We start from the raw sequence: 17,431 nt of genomic DNA, 5'->3' as shown, positions 1-17,431 counted from the left end.
TTGTGCAGAAAAAAAAGCAAATTTATTTATTATAATTTATTTATTAAGAACCATTCAGTAGGTAGGTACAATAAAAATGTAATTCTAATGCACTTAGTATTCGAGTCATTTCAGTCTCGTCTAAAATGATTATTAATTTCTATTACTATTCACTTCCGAATTAACGCAAAACAACAATAATGGAAATACTTTAACTATGTTTTAAGGTTTTGCGATTTTCACTCGAACAATTCCTAAGACGCGGTTAATGTAGGTACGACCGCGTATTTGTCGACCTGGAATGTAGGACAATAATGCTCGTCCTGATAATTCGTGCCGTCATGTAATTGGGTTAAGAGCACAAATTATCAGGACGTTATTTTCGTTCATTCTGGGTCGACAATTACACGTCATACATTAACCGCACTTATTTTTAATACCATCGGAACGCACGCCTTTTCAGGACACCTTTAACTCATTGGGCCCTTAACACCTTCCCTGACCGGGTGCCCCCAATGTGGGGCATGAACCTTTTTTTCAGGACTCCATGCTTCAACTATGGGTTCACAACTTCAAACTGTCCCCAAAGTGGAAGCACACTTGAGGTGTGACTTTGTCAAATCATTTAACATGGGGATAGTGAACGTTTTAAATTAATTTATCTTCTTACAATAACCATGGGCCCATCGTTTGACCCAGGGCACGTACAGTCGAGTTCATAAACTTGTGAGCAGGAATTTGATCAAAAATATCTGAACACACTTCTAAGCCGTTAACAATAGTAGTGTTCAGATATTTTTGGTCAAATTTATGAACTCGACCGTACCCAGTCAAGTATATTATTTTGTATATTTCCAGTCAATCAGTCAGGACACGATAGTTCTGTGTTTGTTAAGAATATTTTAACTTTTCGTATTTTCCTGCAAAGAATAATAAATACCTAGGTACCCACTTCATTTTATATTTTATCAAAGCGTCATTGCTGTATTTGACGCATGAGCCGAAGGCGAGGGCATGTAGTCAAGTTACGAACTTTAGGATAGGAAACTCATGAACTAACTACTTACAACAAATATTTAATGATTGACTTTCCGCCATTTTGTATGACAATTGAAGGAACCCAAAAGGAACCGTAATGATCGTGACTGCTTATGCTCACGGAAAAATACATACCTACTCAATTGTACATTTTGATAGTAAAGTTATTAATGTATTTACGCTTTTGTCCTGCATTATACTATACAAATATTCAACTATTGATATTTCGACTCCATATTTACGAAGAGGTAATGTACATGCATCAGAACAGAAAGTTAGCTATCATTTACTAAAAAATAATAAATGGGTATCTAATGTGTACCTAATTGCTAGCTTTATGTTCGTCCACTGGATAAATTAATACCTTCTTTTTTTAGTAAGAATGTATCTACATATCGTGTCTACTTTTAAAATAACTCTTACTCAATACCGATAATTTTTCGGAGTAAACTTTATAAAATTATTAATTAATTTAATGGTCAATTTTGCTAACATATTGATTTGTGACACGAGATTATTTCAAAGTAGTGACGATAATGTAAGTAGGTACTTTACTGAGTACCTACGTACATTTGAGTACTGAGTATTTCACTTATTCCAAAGGTCGGAAAAACGCTTGTCATTTTACTTATATTGGGTAAATGGGTACAAGTTTCATCCATCCCTTATTCGTACCATGAGAGATAAAAAATGCTAGCTTTGTATCCCGTGGAAATTTCGAAAAATCTCTCGTTAGTGCACCTCTAAAATTATCAAAGTAATGTCTACAAAATTCAAGTCAAGTCTCGAACTCTAGTTGTTTAGGCTGTGCGTTGTTTGTTGTTACTCCTTTATAGGTTTAGATGAGGATTGTAGCTGGAGCGTGCAACTCATGTAGGCAGTGTTAGTGTTGCACGTTGCACCCTGCTGCTGGCTCTAGCGGGTGCATGCGATGCGGGGTCTACTGGCTATTTAAGCTGCACGCCACGGATTATGAAAACAACTACGACAATTTAGGACCCACTCGACGAGTCGAAAAAGTTAGCTTACAGTCTACGATGCCATTAGAGCAGGCAGGGATGGGGAAACTGCGGCCCGCGGGCCATCTCCGGCCCGCGAAGGTTGAAATCCGGCCCGCGACCATCAAACAAAAATCAAGAGAAGATTTCGTATTGTTACAAAATTTGATTCTCATTGGCAATGGTCAAATTAGTGTTTCAGAAAACACATAGATATCAATATTTTTATTTCAGTAAATAACATAGCCAAAAATGCAACAACTTGGCCCGCCATATATTTCGTTAGTATATATTGGCACACGAAAGTTTCCCCATCCCTGCATTAGAGCATAGGAAAAATAAGATAAACTTAAAAAACTAAATATATTTTATTGCGACGCTCTTGCAGGGTTGTACTTTACACGTATACAATGCAATAAAAATTGATAAAGCGTTATAAAATATTTAATTCAATTGACAATTGTACGAAACCGGGGTTAAGTTATTAAAATGGCGGCGTTTTTCTGACCCTTGTTTAGCAAATTTAAGCAAAAAAAAAAAAGTTATTTGTGTCACAAGGGAGCAAAATGGTGTATTTACGGCGAGGGCGTACATTGAATCCAGAATGTAGCGAAGGATTCTACAATAGAATCCTGAGCGTAATGAGGGATTCAAGTGTTAACGCCCAAGATGAAAATAATTTTGCTCCTGAGGCTGAGTGACTCATACAACTTTTCACACCGAGCATTAAGAAACTTGAAAAAGAAAAATCTAAATATTATTAAAGAAAAACCAGCATAGAAAATGGCGTGGCTTTACAATTAGCAACTTAAAAAAGAGGTGTGAAAAAGGTATTTAATTTATGTATGATTAAAAAAAAACAAATCATTCAAATATTCAAAGTAACAAATTTTATTCCGTGAAATAGTAGAACATACTTTAAGACTAGATGAATTTATAAATTAGAGTACGAAATAAAACAGTAGAAACTTATCCACACGGTTTATCAATGCGTGTTTTTTTAGTTAACGGACTATTTAGGATCATCCGTTTTCTACTGTTCTGTATCGTACTCTAGAATGATACCTACACGAAGAAATATTCGAGTAGACACTACTGGTAGTCCCTTGGAATTTTATTTAAAGGACATTAACAAGGCTTGGACCAAATGCGGCCCAGAAATAAAAATATCTCTAACGAGTTCCTTGCGTTTCAAAATTGTCGATATAGCTGAATTAACTACATGACGATAACTACTCTACTGTTAATACTTTAAATAAATGATTTAGTCCCACAAAACTTTTTTGACTGCTAGGATAGATGTTTAAGCGGTTTAGGAACAAGCCGTGGTGGCCGAGTGGTTTGACCTATAGCCTCTCAAGCAGAGGATCGTGGGTTCAAGTCCCGGCTCGCATCTCTGATTTTTTCGGAATTCATGTGCGAAATTACATTTGAAATTTACCACGAGCTTTACGGTGAAGGAAAACAACACAAACCAGCACCTGCACAAACCTGCGAATCAATTCAATGGTGTGTGTGAAGTTCCCTGAAGTTCCCAATCCGCACCGGGCCCGCGTGGGAACTACGGCCCGAGCCCTCTCATTCCGAGAGGAGGCCTGTGCCCAGCAGTGGGACGTATATAGGCTGGGATGAGTATACAGTATAGTGTTAGCCTAAGGAGCATAATGCACTTGGTCCAATTCCCATAAAAAGTAGTCAATCTCCTTTCAATAAATTAGCTTGTTGTGCGGAAATACACAGACGTGCCTAAAAAATAATGTTTTTCCATCGTATTTTGTCGGAAAAGTTCGTTTTTATATTGCTTTCTCAACTGGCTTACTGAAGTTTACTGAAGCAAATTGAGATAGCAAGATACGTATGAACTTGTCCGATGAAATAAGATGGAAAAACATCTAAGCGTCTATAAGGACCTACTGCACTGCTTATTAACAGGTGAGCCCGATGTTTGCTATTTATATAAAATACTAGTGTTACCCCGCGGTTTCGCACACGTAAATCAATAGATCCAGCAGCTGAAATGAAATTTAGGGACTTTTAAAAATTCCCGTGGGAATTCCCGAAAATTAAATCTTCGTTTTCATTGACGTTAAATTAAAAACAATCTGTCAAATTTCATGACTAAGCCCAGTGGTTGTTGTTTCGGGATTTTATCCCTATCCCGTGGGAATATCGGAATAAATATTAGCCTATGTTTTATTCCAGATGTCCAGCTACCTACATACCTACCAAATTTCATCCAAATCTGTCCAGCCGTTTCAGCGTGAAGGAGTAACAAACATACTCACTCACTCACAAACTTTCGCATTTATAATAATCAGTAGGATAAAAAAACCGTTATTTCAACTATATCTGCATCTTTTCTTAGTTTTCTACAAGTGTGGCTACTCGAACTTAAAGTGACTACCAACACTGAGACGATTATTTACATTTAAATAGTAAGTCTTTTGATTATGAATTAACGCTAATTTTAACTTTGGTTATATCCATCGAAATCTCTCGAGAATCTCTAAACAAAGAAAGTCCGTTTAAAAAAAACCTGAGCGGTGAAGAGTGAAGAATTTGATGATTTAAATGCCATTAGTTTCATAAAACTTCATAACCTAAGTAACATTAGAAACGGCGCGTCCAAAATTCAAATGCAAGAATTACTTACTCTTGATATATTTTTTAAGTCTCGTTCTCTTCTTAAAGCACCGCTCTAATTAAGACCAGATTAGATCTGTAAGAAAAAAGTACACGTTGTAAGTATTACATCTGGGCTCGACTAACCACCCAAACTCTTTCGCTTTACGGCCTCGCGATGTAATGCAACTTGAACAATTTTTCTTGCAGACCTACAATGGGCTTTATAAAGTACACACTTCATCAAAAGTTACATTCTGACTGACAAATCTTTAGATCACCGACTTGCATTTGAATTTCAAACGAGCACAGGCTGATTTGTGCCATCTCCATTAAATAACTATTAAGTTTTACAAAGAGTTTCTAGCAGAGTCCTTCAAGATCCTAAGTCTACTTCTGCAGTGACGTGGCAACAATCATTTACAGTTTCTTGTACCAGAAGAGGTAATGCTCGCCGTCCTCCACCAAAAGATCGTCGACGCCTGAAAGAAATACTATAGTTAGTGATTTGTTACTTGTTTTCTGTTAGCACAATATGTTTATTAAAGTTAGAATGGAAAAACAGAAGCGACAGGTCATTTGACCACTTGACAAATCTACGTCATCATTCATCATCAATACCTACGTCAGCAAAATTGCCCTTGAAATAATAAATAAGTTCACTCATATTTTTGATACTGTACTAAATAGAATAGACGGCGAATACGCCGGCGAAGCCGTCTAGTTATACCTAATAAGTCTGTCTGTAAGTGATCTAATCAGTTAGGTACAATAGTTAGGTAGTAGTGGCAGCTTATAATCAGCACAGGCAATTAACAGTCGAAACAGACTATGATTGTTTACTAATATTAAGCAATGAGGCCACTGCCACTTGAGCGCTAGCTGCCACGTAACTTCTACTCTACAGTACCAGGTGGTCAGCAAAATAGAAGAATAACTCCTTACCGACGGGAGCGACCAGTTGGTTGCCAGGCGGGCTGGCCGGGTCAGGAATCTCAGTGAGACGATACAGCAGCCAGTAGTGGTAGCCCATAGGTTCCTCCTTGTGTCCCGCTAGTGTATGCACGTAGTGTCCGTTGGGCCACTCGCTCGCCTCAAACTTGAACTTCGGGTCTTGCTCTGCTGCCATTTGCATCACGTGGTAGAAGGAGATGTTTCTGGAATAGAAAAATGGGTATTCAATTCACAATCACAATATTGACTTCCAAGATACTTACACTTCTAACAGATGTTTACTACAACTGCTCATAATAATTTCATGGTAGGTACTTCTATGTCTTAGGGCTCGCACGTGTTTCGTAACTCAACACAAGTTGATCGAAAGTGGCGAAAGGGTGGAAGATTGAAGATGGATGTCTGAAGTATAATTTTTATCCCTAGACCTAGCCAGTATTGACCATTTCAATATAGTTAGACATAAATATTCATATAATGAGTCAAAACATAAAATTTGTCTGGGGGGATGACTATCTCAAGAATTTCTTGATGTGTGTAGTAGGTGGAACCCACGAACTGCAAACGTCCACTCGACTTGCCTAGACCGGGAGCAGTGGAAGCATCAGAGGAGGAAGTTCTACGCATACCTAGGAGCTATCATGTACAGCGTGTAGTTTTCTGTGACGTTGGTGCCGAGCCACAGCGTGTAGGTGAAGGACACGTTGCGTGCGTCAGACTCGTTACTCGTATGCGACAGATACGCCATCTTCAAGCTGCCATCGCCTCCGTTGTTGTCTAGAAAAACAGAAATGAGTCCAAGGTTAGGATCTAGGTCCTAGTCCTAGATTCTAGAACAGTCGTCAGATTCTTAATAGTAGCCGGTTCGGTTCATAAGGTTTTAGATTTTGCGGAATTTAATTCGTTCGACATGAAATTGGAGCCCACCCAGCAGCTAACAAGTCTCAGGCTACAGGATGCGTTATGCTGTCCTAATACCTAGTGGCTCATTTCGTTTGTCTTGCAGCTTGTTCTTACAGTGCGGCTAGCGAGGCGGGCGTGAGAGCGCGGCAACGGCAATGGCGCTGCCACTCAAACAAACAGTAGGAGTAGGACCTAACGACTCGGCAGACTACAGGCTGCGTTATGCTGTCCTGGTACCTAGCGGCTCATTCCGATTATCTTGCAGCTTGTTCTTGCAGTGCGGCGGGCGCACGGCGGCGAGGGAAGCAGGCGTGAGCGCGGCGACGGCGGCGGCGGTGTCGCGCACGTCGCCCCAGCCGCCGTCCGCGCGCTGCCGCTCCAGCAGCCACTTGCGGGCCGACGGCAGACTCCAATGCTGGTGGGCGCCCGGACCAGAGTCTGAGTCTTCTAAAGCCTGTGGGAGAGAGAGGTCAGATTGATGTAGACATAAAATAAAGCTGCTAAGGGCACCGCGTTTTTGAAACGCGCCGTCGACGCGCGTTTGTATCGATGCAATACGCACGCGAGTTCAATGCGCATGCATGACTGCTCTATGGAAAGAAGAAATGCTGTGTGCAAAGGCAAAGGCTCTAAGTTTCAGTAATAAGGGTTCCTAGTTGACTAAGGAACCCTAAAAAGCAGAATCATAGTAATGTAATCCTAGCGCCATCTAGTTATCGAATAGATGAACTGAACTGCGATGCATGGACGAATGAGAAGGTTAGACATGGTCTTTTAGATATTAGGTCGCATTCGCATTAATTTTGGGTTTAGTTTTGTTCCATATGGGTTGGGTTTAGTTCCATATGGACCGGAAGGAAATTGAACAGGTGATTTCCCTTTCTCTCCCTTTGGACTTCAGTCTATAGATAAATTCTTCTTTTGTGGCATGCCCTCACATCACAGTACTTTCTAACTAGGAAGACGCTACTTAGCATGTTCGATAAACCAATGCATGGTGACTTTAACATCATAAGACACGCAGTAAAATAGCATGTTTCCTATCCTACTGCATGGCTATACAGGAAAAATATCCTACCAACAGGACCATCACCTTCGAACCTTTTTTTAGCCTTGCCTTGTCTGTCATTCCATTCAGTAGTGTTTACTCGTACCTGTATGGCGAGTGCGGTGGTGGTGAGCTGCGTGCCGAAGCCCCCGTCGGGGTGCTGCTGGCGCGCCAGGCCTGCCATGGGGCGCCGCACGAAGTGCAGCAGGCTGCGGTGCCGGTGGTCCTGCACTACGCAGCGGAGCGCCAGGATCACCATCGAGATCGTGTCTGCGGGGTACACCAAGGGGTAATTGAGAGAGAGAGAGAGAAACATTTATTTACACATATTCGATACACATAAAAATACATTAGATGGAAAAAAATAAAAATAACATCGAATTGAATGTTGCTCACAACCCTGGCAATATCAGGGACGGGCGTACTTCGCGCATTTTTGGTATGAAGCTACAGGTACCCGGCTGCGTCGTCCGGACGGACTAATTTCAGAGAGTACTTGCAGAGCCTTAGGATCGACAATCGAGGTCATGTGGTGATTTTACGATGCAGCAAGGGAAACTACCAGTGTTATGGAATTAATAAGGAGCAAAGATTGTAGAGCCAATTATAATATATATTTTAGGAAAAGAATTACTTATTCACACAACCAATGTTTTTTAGTGACATTCAGAATTGAATTGTAACTAAGGCAACGTATTAGCAAAGTACGTCACACTCCCGGGCGAGGAAAGCCGGGAGGCTACCCAAGTCAAATTCAATTTAGTACAAAGTCGAACAAGTGCTGTGGCAACTTAATTTCTCGTCTCGGTCGAGTGTAAGGAACGTCAGTCGAGTCGTTGGTATCAGTCACCGTTCGAGTTGTGTCAACAGTAGAGTCTTCGTTTCGTATTTCTAAAGGGAAAAGTCGTTGTACTGGCCTGATACGCTTTCCAGCCGCGGTCCGTACCTGCGCCACTCGCGCGACTCCATCGGCGCCAGGAAACAGGTCTTCGATGACTGCCAGTGGCCACGTCACCCGCTTGTTTTCTGTCTCCAATAAAACGATGTCACCTATTTGAATTGGGACTTGACTCATTTTGTCGCGTTTTTGTATAAGTGCGCTGATATACTCATCTTTAAATCGTTTTCGCAAATCTTGTCGTAGATTTTGACAGTATCGATGTCTCATGTTTAAAATGTTTCCATCTACTTCATCCAAATCTGCTACAGGTTGAGACGGCAGTGGCTGGGTGAACATTGCAGGTGTCAACGGCTGTAGCTCCTTTTGATTGCCTACATATGTGAGGGGCCTGCTGTTTATTACTGCCTCGCAATCACAGAGTACAGTCTGCAACTCAACTAGTGTCAGCGAGGCCTTCCCTAGGACCCTGCGCAGGATTTGTTTCAAAAAACCAATAATTCTCTCATAGAACCCTCCCCACCACGGCGCAGCCGGAGGCAAGAAATTCCATTTGATTCTGGTAATAGAAGAGAATCGTTGAATTTCATCCCAATCCAGGGTTCCAAACGCATTGTCAAGTCCTCGGAAGTTAGTAGCATTATCGCTAAACAACTGTTCTATTCTGCCTCGCCGTGCGATAAAACGTCTTAACGCCATCAAAAAATCTCCTGTAGACAATGTCTCTACCACTTCTAAATGTACTGCACGGTACGTGGCGCACGTAAACAATACTATCCACGCCTTGGTTCCAGAGCGAAGAACTAAAGGGCCCGCCAAATCCACACCCGAGAATTGAAACGCTGTGTTAGCCTCCATACGTTCTATAGGTAATACGCCAGTGGGCGCTTCGCAACGTTTTGTTTTAAATCTCTTACACCTTATGCATAGATGTATGACGTTACGAATTAATTTTCTAATCCCAACAATCCAATAGGTTTGACGTAGGCTATTGAGCAACGTTTGGGTTCCAGCGTGTTTCAGCTCGATGTGACGCCATTCGACAAGACGCCTGACAATCGTCTCTGAGCCTGGTAGCACTATGGGAAACTTAAAATTGTAATTTTCAGTTCCCAATGACAGTTTTGTGTTTAAACGTAATATATTTTTGTCGTCAATAAAGGTTTGTAATTTTTTATTGCTAAGTAAACAGTCTTTGTGTTTTTGTTGAATCAACCTTACGAGTACATTCTCTGCGTATTCAAACTCATCATATGTCAATTCTCTGGTAACTGATTTTTTCTTTAAACGCAACATCCAGCATATCATTCTGACAATTTTAATGTAACTTGAGAAATATGTGAACCTGTCTAAAATAGATTCTTCTTGTATAAGCATCGCAACGGTACCAGTTTTCTTCCGTTCGTCTTCGACCGCTGTGGAGTTGACAGTGAAGTTGGCCAACTATCTTCGTCTAACAACAACCACGACGGGCCTTCCCACCAACGACTTTCGAGGAAACCTTTAGGGTTCACACCTCTGGAAGGTAAGTCTGCGGGATTTAAATGACCAGGTACATGTCTCCAGGCAGTGGTGGAAGTCAGGTTTTGATCTCCTTCACCCGATTATTGACAAACACGCTCCACGGGCCGTCGCCTTTAATCCAAGTTAGTACGACGCTAGAGTCTGACCAATAATACACGGAGCAGTTCGCTATCGCTAGTGATTCGATCGCAGTAACTGCAAGTCTACTAGCCAGCGTCGCAGCAATCAACTGTAGTCTCGGAATAGTAATTTGCTTCACCGGCGTTACCCTTGCTTTTGCTAGCACAAGACTCAGGTTAACTTGCTCACCAAGTTTACTTCGCAGGTAAATGCAGGCTGAATAAGCTTCCTTACTTGCATCACAAAATACGTGCAAAGAGGTTTCACACTCTTTTATGGGAGCACGCGTAAGACGCCTGGGAATTATACAATCATTTATAAGGTAAGCTTGGTCTAACCATTTCTTAAATTCTTTAGCCAATTCTTCGGGTAATTCTTCGTCCCAGGTAAGTTTTCTACACCATGACTTTTGTATTATCATCTTTGGAACAATTGTAGTCGGGCAGGTAACACCTATTGGATCGAAAACCCTTTGAGCAATTGACAATAGCGTTCGTTTCGTTAGCTTTTCGCTTATATTTTTGAAATCAACGCTACAATGTAAGCTATCTTTTTTGACATTCCACGTTATTCCCAATATCGAGGTATTTTCAACATTATTATCCACCATTATAGGACTTGAAATCCAACCTCGTAGATCAAACATACCATTCATCATTACGTCTTTCGATTCACGAATAAACTTTTCCAGCTCTTCCTCTGATTCAAGGCTTGTGACACAGTTATCCACGTAAAACGATTTCTTCAACTTTATCGCTGTCTCTTTCAAATTATCTGTGCAGTTGTCCAAGTGATGGTTGATTGTAGCTACTAGATGAAATGGGCTCGACGTTACTCCAAATACAACTCGTCTATGACGATAAGTAACTAGCGCTCTGTTTCCTTCATCATCAGTGGACCACCATAGAAACCGCAGATAATCACGATCTTCCGGGACAATCGAAATTTGAAGGAATGCCTTCGCTATGTCAGCAGTCACACCAATTTTGCTCCTCCTGAAATTTATCAAAAGATTAGGAATTTTTTCGAGAAGATTGACACCTTTTTCTAAACACGAATTTAAAGAAATTCCGTTCCGATCCTTGGCTGACGCATCGAAAACCGGACGTAACTTAGTAGTCAAACTAGACTCCTTTATGACCGGGTGGTGCGCCATGTAATGGCCTTGGATAGACTGATCTGGTGCTACTTCGATTATATTTAACTGCAACCATTCACGGAATACTTTATCGTAATTATCGATCTTACCTAAATGTTTGAGGCGACTCATAGCAGAATCTAATCTTTTCTTAGCGAGGTCGTAGTTCGTTTGTGGACGTGGGACGTCTCGCCATGGCAAACAGACTTCATACCTGCCTTCTGTGTTGATATGAACATTTTCTTCGAAAGCCTTGATGACCTCCATATCGCGAGTCGACTTAAGTGTTTGTTCTGCAGGATCCCTAATGCCTACAGCTTCCAGACTCCACAAATCTGAAATGTCAAGATTTGTTAGGCTATGAAGGGTAGTGGTCACGTTTGTCATGGAACCTTGAACTCCCGTAACGGGGCCTTGTATAGTCCAACCCATAGTCGTCTTTATAGCCGTCAAGTTGTTTTCAAGCTGTACAAAGTCTGTCGTAAAAAGTGAGCCAGAATAGTCAGCACCAATGAGTAAACTTACGTCGTCAGGAGAGTCCGTACAGTCATTTAGTACGATGCCGCGTTGACGCAGTTGCCCAAGTAATACGTTACATTTTAACATCTTTATCTAAAACACATAAAATTCATATAAAAATTTTCGTCGAGATTTTTGACGGAAATGTCATACACATGACACGTCTCTTTTTTCGTCTCGATCCCGCCGAACAAACTATGTGTTAGAACCTCCTTTTTTGTAGATTTCAGTCCAAGTTTTTTGACTAAATCCTTTGTTATGTACGATCGCTGGGCACCACTATCGATAAGAGCTCGTATCGGCATCTCTTTCTTGTCATGCACAATCTTCACGACAACAGTTTGTAGCAACGTTGTTGATGATGCAGACTTTGTATGGCATGACAAGTTACTATGCTCTTGCTGTTTTTCCTGAGTATCGTTGGTGTTCTTCGCCGCTAATTCTGTGCACATGATTGTAAAGTGCCTTTTTTGACAGAACAGGCATTTGGGAAAACTCTTACATTTTTTTGTAATATGATTGCTTTTTAAGCAAATTGAGCACGCTTTCTGGCTTTTGATGTACTCTAGACGTCCTTTCAGCGTCATCTTAGTCGCCTTATGACACTCTACGGCAGAATGAGTATCTTTGTCACACCACACACATGATGAACCGTTTTTCCTTCCATCCTTGTCTTGTTTCAACTCCGTTACGAAGCAGGCGGTGGGTGGCATGGATTCAACTAGGGATACGTCATTGTAGTCTCGCCTTGCTAGTTGTATTCTTTCCGCCGACTCCACTTCTTGCCTCAAAAACAGCATTAATTTGGACAGATTTCTGGTTTCCGGTTGAGTGCGATGCCAGGCACGAAGAATTTCTTCCGGCAAAGCAGACTCGATCATGGGAAAGAGCATGATGGCATACTTGTCAGTTGTCACGCCGAGTGTTTCTAGTGCTTGAAGATGCGTCTGGAGGTTATCGTAAAGTGCTGTTAAATTATTTGCAGTTCCTTTTTTCTGCGTCAATGCAAGCAATCCTCTGACATACGTTTCGATGAGGACGTCATCTCGTGCAAATCTAGCCTTTAAAGCTTCGACTGCCTTTTTATAATTTCCTGCAGAAGGTGGATAACTTCACAGTCATGGACTGGAGAAGATATTGAAACTTGTCGCAAGCGTCAATGTGGGCGTCTTCGTCTATCTTCTTAAATTGTCCCCAGAACTGCAGCCAGGACTTTATGTTGCCATCGAACTTGACGAGCTCCAACTTTGGCAATGTAGGCAGACGTTGCTTGCCCGTTGTGGGCTTCTGACTCGATTCCGCTGACAATAATGAAGATGCACTATTTGTGCGCGGTAGGGTTTTAGAGCACATCGACTTGACCTTGTGCCAACGTAATTTGTATAACATGGACTTATCTTGGTCTGCTTCAAAAAGAGCTTCGTCGAAGTCCTCAGCCGCGCACCACTGGTCCCTTACTGCCGCTTCTACCTCAAAGAGTTCTGAAGCAGTTTCCGACAATAACTCAAAAATTTGGCCGGCAGTATCTTCTTTGCCTTCAATGGCCTTTTCTATTTTGTCGGCAAGGATGGTGAATTCTCTCCTACATTGGGTACGCTTCCGTTTCAAATCCATGTTCGGGTTTTATTTTTAAGTCACGGTCGCCAGATGTTATGGAATTAATAAGGAGCAAAGATTGTAGAGCCAATTATATATATTTTAGGAAAAGAATTACTTATTCACACAACCAATGTTTTTTAGTGACATTCAGAATTGAATTGTAACTAAGGCAACGTATTAGCAAAGTACGTCACAACCAGGTCGCGGCCGTAGAACGCGCGAGGATCCTTACAGCGATCGCCCAGGGCAAGTAGCAGCCGACGAGCACGATACCAGGATCGCATAAGTGAGTTGGAAATTACACGTGCCCTCACTGATACTGTGGTAGGTCAGCAAGCTTTGTGATACTGATGTACGAATAGGACGCTAGAGACGGCAACACGTCACGTGAGCAGACAGCATCAAGCTACCAGGATTACATAAACAAACTGGAAGTTACCGCGTTCTTACCCAGACTGTGATCAGCAGCAGCATTAGCAATATCCAGCAAACGCCTGATGTGACGACGTCTCACGTGGGCCGCCGACGAGCAGGCGGCCAGGGTCGCATAAGCGAAGTCGAGGTCATGGGGTGGTTCGCGGTGCAGCAAGGCAGCCACCAGGTCGCGGCCGTGAAACGCGCGAGGGTCCTTGCAGAGGGCGCCCAGGGCGAGAGTGTAGGCGGCTAGACGCGCCAACGGCGGTGGAGATTCGTGATGCCTGTGAAAAAGTAAGTTACTTAAACACTTAAAATTCATTATTATGACGAGTGCAGTACTTCGTACCAACTGCCAACCTACTTTAACAAGCTATTTATTTACAAGTTAATTAGGTAGCCAGTAATTATGACAAATTATAATCTTTTACATAACTCTTACTTGGACATCATAAGCAGTATCTCGATCTCCATCTGTTTAGCAGACAGTTGCATCTCTAACCCTTGCTGCTCTATTTCCTTGCCGGTATTATTCGCTAACTGGGAACCAATTGTAAAAAGGAAAATTAAAATATACACACAACATCTTTGACAACGATAAAATGTGATCATGTATCTTTATCCTCCGGCGAGTGGTAGAAAGTTTTGAATTAATCACAACCATGGGCATTTATTAGGCAAACGTGCTCCATCTAGCTCCATCCGACGACCGGATGGCCTAGTGGTTAGAGAACCTGACTACGAAGCTTGAGGTCCCGGGTTCGATTCCCGTGTCGGGGCAGATATTTGTATGAAAAATACGAATGTTTGTTCTCGGGTCTTGGGTGTTTAATATGTATTTAAGTATGTATCTATCTATATAATTATATTTATCCGTTGCTTAGTACCCATAACACAAGCTTTGCTAAGCTTACTTTGGGACTAGGTCAATTGGTGTGAATTGTCCCGTGATATTTATTTATCTATTATTTATCTTAGTCCGCATGTTTGCTTGCCATCAGGCGAGAACTACAGTCAAGCCCTCTCAATCTAAGAGGATGCCTGTTCCAAGCTGTGGGACGTATAAAGGCCGGAAATGAAAATGATCAGAGTACAAACAAATAAGTACACCCTCAGTGTAGGCTAATTTGAATGGGGGAGGGATAGGGGGTATGTTTATGTGCATCTCTGCATCTCACAGTACCAGGAAACCAGAAGAGTATAAGAAGCATATTAAGAGTAACCTCACCTGGAGAGTAAGCATGACGTCATGCGTGTCGTTGCCCCACCCCCAATCAGGCTGTCTGTGTTGCAGGAGATACTGCAAAGCCTTCTGGATAGCTTGTCCCTCATTCAGAGCCTTGGTCTCCCAGGCGACGGTGGTCGCCGCGGCCGGGGTGGAGGTGGTGGGGGGCTTGGTCACGATCGTTGTTGGAGCCTCGGTTTCTGGAAGCAGGATTTTCAAATGGATTTGAATACGTTATAAAAAGAAGCGTATAATATAATTCAAACGTCCAGCTACCTAAATATCAAATTTCCTTCAAATCGTTTTAGCGTGAATGAGTAGGTAACAACTATATAGATACAAACTTGTTAAAAGATAGAAGCTAAGGATTTTATTTAGTTTTTAACTCACCAGTTTGGCAGAAGACAACAGTGACCGCCCATAGCAGCCCGTATAAGCTAGCGACGTAGCGGTTCATATTGGTGATCTGAAAAAAAAAAAGTTTGTAAAAGTAAAAAAAAACACCGAAAACGAAACGTTGGTTTCAAATGACTTTGTGTGTTTTCATTAACCTAAGATTTTTATAAACGATAAAGTTTCAGGTGCCCCGGACGGATTTGAACCCATTTTGGTTATAAGTAGGGTTGCCATAACTTCTAGGAACCAATACGGGACAATTCCTCTTTCGATGCCCAAAACTCGTAAATAACATATGCAACGCCGATAGATAGAGATACGGCTTTCCAACTGTACCATAAGCAGCGAGAGACAAACAATGTGTTTCCTAACAGATACCCTCTGCTGGCCCAGTAGCAGTACGACGAAGTGCAAAATTCGAACTTCGTTTCATGCCGTCCCGCTCACGCTAATATTATCTAATACGAGAGTGAGAGGGACGTATCGCACGATACGAACTTCGAATTTCGTAGTAGCGCCCCTGATCTCAAATCATAGCCATCAAAAGTATAAAACAAATAATAAGTACACAACGTTGAAATTATTAAATCAATATTTTATTAGAAATTTAGTTCACAATTAACTTTTAGTAAAACATTACTACTTAGTAAGTAAGGCCGCGCGCCCGCTCCATTTTGTCGAAATACGGGACAAATACGGGACATGTAGTACCTAAGTCCGGGACGGGATGACCAATTACGGTGACAGTCCCGTATATACGGGACGGATGGCAACCCTAGTTATACGTGACAAGTGTGCCCCCAACTGCACCACGTCGGCCCAACCATCGAATCCGAAAACATTAACTACTATACAATATACTTTTTCAATAAACTATTTTTTTTGTTATTAAACGCTTGCATACGTCTATTATATAGCGTGTGACGTTGGTGCAACTATCCGGTGATATTTCTTTGACTTTCATAAATGTTTGTATAGGTTAAACTGAATGAAAATATTTTGATTTTGACTTTAGTCATAAGTCGGACTTCTACCCGGAATCAGGGACATTGCATTGGGATAATACAAATACAAATACAAATATAAATACAAATACAAATATTTTATTTATCCAATAAAAGTGCTTATTCTACTTACATTCTTTTTGATTATAAACATGGTAAAATCCAAGGCAATTAAGCGTCAACTGACCCCGTACTAGTGTAAACTCGTGTAGTAAAAAATAATCCCGGGTCAGGCTGGCTCGCGCCGCAGCTGCGTGTCACCAGCTCAAATCGTTGCCAGGCACAACAGCGGCAAAAATCCACTGAGTCTTATTCGTTTTAAAAATTGTATATTTCGTCTGTCAATTTCCAACTGTTTGTAAAAAAAACGAAATATAAAATTTTCCAGCTCTATCTAACAAAGAGACATTACAAAAATTTGCTCCTACATGGCCATTGTTACTCTAGACGACCTTTTATTATTCGCGACAAAGATCCGTAAGTAGTTTTACGTTTGGCATTATATTACTCGTACCCTCCCGAGACGGCGCGTCGAATGAACGTCGATCGTTTTATATTCAGGAAGGCACAATATTTGCCATCACGTATCCATACAAAATAAGGTTAAGCTAAGGATACATATAGGTGGTAGGTAGTTAAAGTTAAGTTTAAAGGCAAGATCACGACTTTTCTAGTGTTTAACACACCCGCATGTAGATACTGATTAATATAATTAATAGAAAAAAAGTTGGAAAACCCCCGACTTTGTCACTTCAAAGTTCAATATCTCAAAAATGGCTGAACTGATTTTGATGAAACATATCTAAGAACCATCGCTAGAAAACTTGCTTTTAAATAAAAACCGGATTCAAATTGGTCCACCCGTCAAGAGTATACGTACCTGTTCGAAGACGCGTGATTTTGACAAAATTAGCCATTAATGACATAAGAACCACGGCAAGCGTCATCGTGAATGACTCTACCTATACGGTGCCACAGACAGACAGACAATCACACATAGCGGTCAAACTTATAACACCTCTCTTTTTGCGTCGGGGGTTAAAAAATCTGCT

At 41.4% G+C, this 17,431-nt stretch overlaps 1 protein-coding gene and 1 long non-coding RNA gene across 3 annotated transcripts in view; both read right to left on the bottom strand.

Annotated features, from left to right (window-relative positions):
* Positions 1-2,882: 2,882 nt before the first annotated feature.
* The window catches only part of LOC141431356 (uncharacterized protein CG3556), a 306,784-nt gene continuing 292,235 nt past the window's right edge, over positions 2,883-17,431 (bottom strand). For both annotated transcript variants that reach the window (XM_074092512.1, XM_074092511.1), the window contains exons 3-11: positions 15,370-15,445; positions 14,983-15,179; positions 14,197-14,294; positions 13,791-14,038; positions 7,649-7,812; positions 6,732-6,948; positions 6,221-6,368; positions 5,583-5,794; positions 2,883-5,119 (exon numbers count right to left, since the gene is read on the bottom strand). In XM_074092512.1, coding sequence (XP_073948613.1) covers positions 5,058-5,119; positions 5,583-5,794; positions 6,221-6,368; positions 6,732-6,948; positions 7,649-7,812; positions 13,791-14,038; positions 14,197-14,294; positions 14,983-15,179; positions 15,370-15,436 — 1,413 coding nt within the window. In that variant the 5' untranslated portion in view covers positions 15,437-15,445 and the 3' untranslated portion in view covers positions 2,883-5,057. The remainder of the gene's footprint in view (positions 5,120-5,582; positions 5,795-6,220; positions 6,369-6,731; positions 6,949-7,648; positions 7,813-13,790; positions 14,039-14,196; positions 14,295-14,982; positions 15,180-15,369; positions 15,446-17,431) is intronic.
* LOC141430845 (uncharacterized) lies at positions 10,038-11,826 on the bottom strand. Its single transcript, XR_012451667.1, has 3 exons — positions 11,748-11,826; positions 11,333-11,557; positions 10,038-11,079 (listed from the first exon to the last, which is right to left on the bottom strand). It is a non-coding gene; the product is annotated as an uncharacterized lncRNA (long non-coding RNA).

The sequence above is a fragment of the Choristoneura fumiferana genome, chromosome 9 (assembly GCF_025370935.1).
Source record: "Choristoneura fumiferana chromosome 9, NRCan_CFum_1, whole genome shotgun sequence".
Taxonomy (NCBI): domain Eukaryota; kingdom Metazoa; phylum Arthropoda; class Insecta; order Lepidoptera; family Tortricidae; genus Choristoneura; species Choristoneura fumiferana.
The sequence above is the reverse complement of the archived record's forward strand: the minus strand, read 5'-3'. Positions and strand labels throughout refer to the sequence as shown.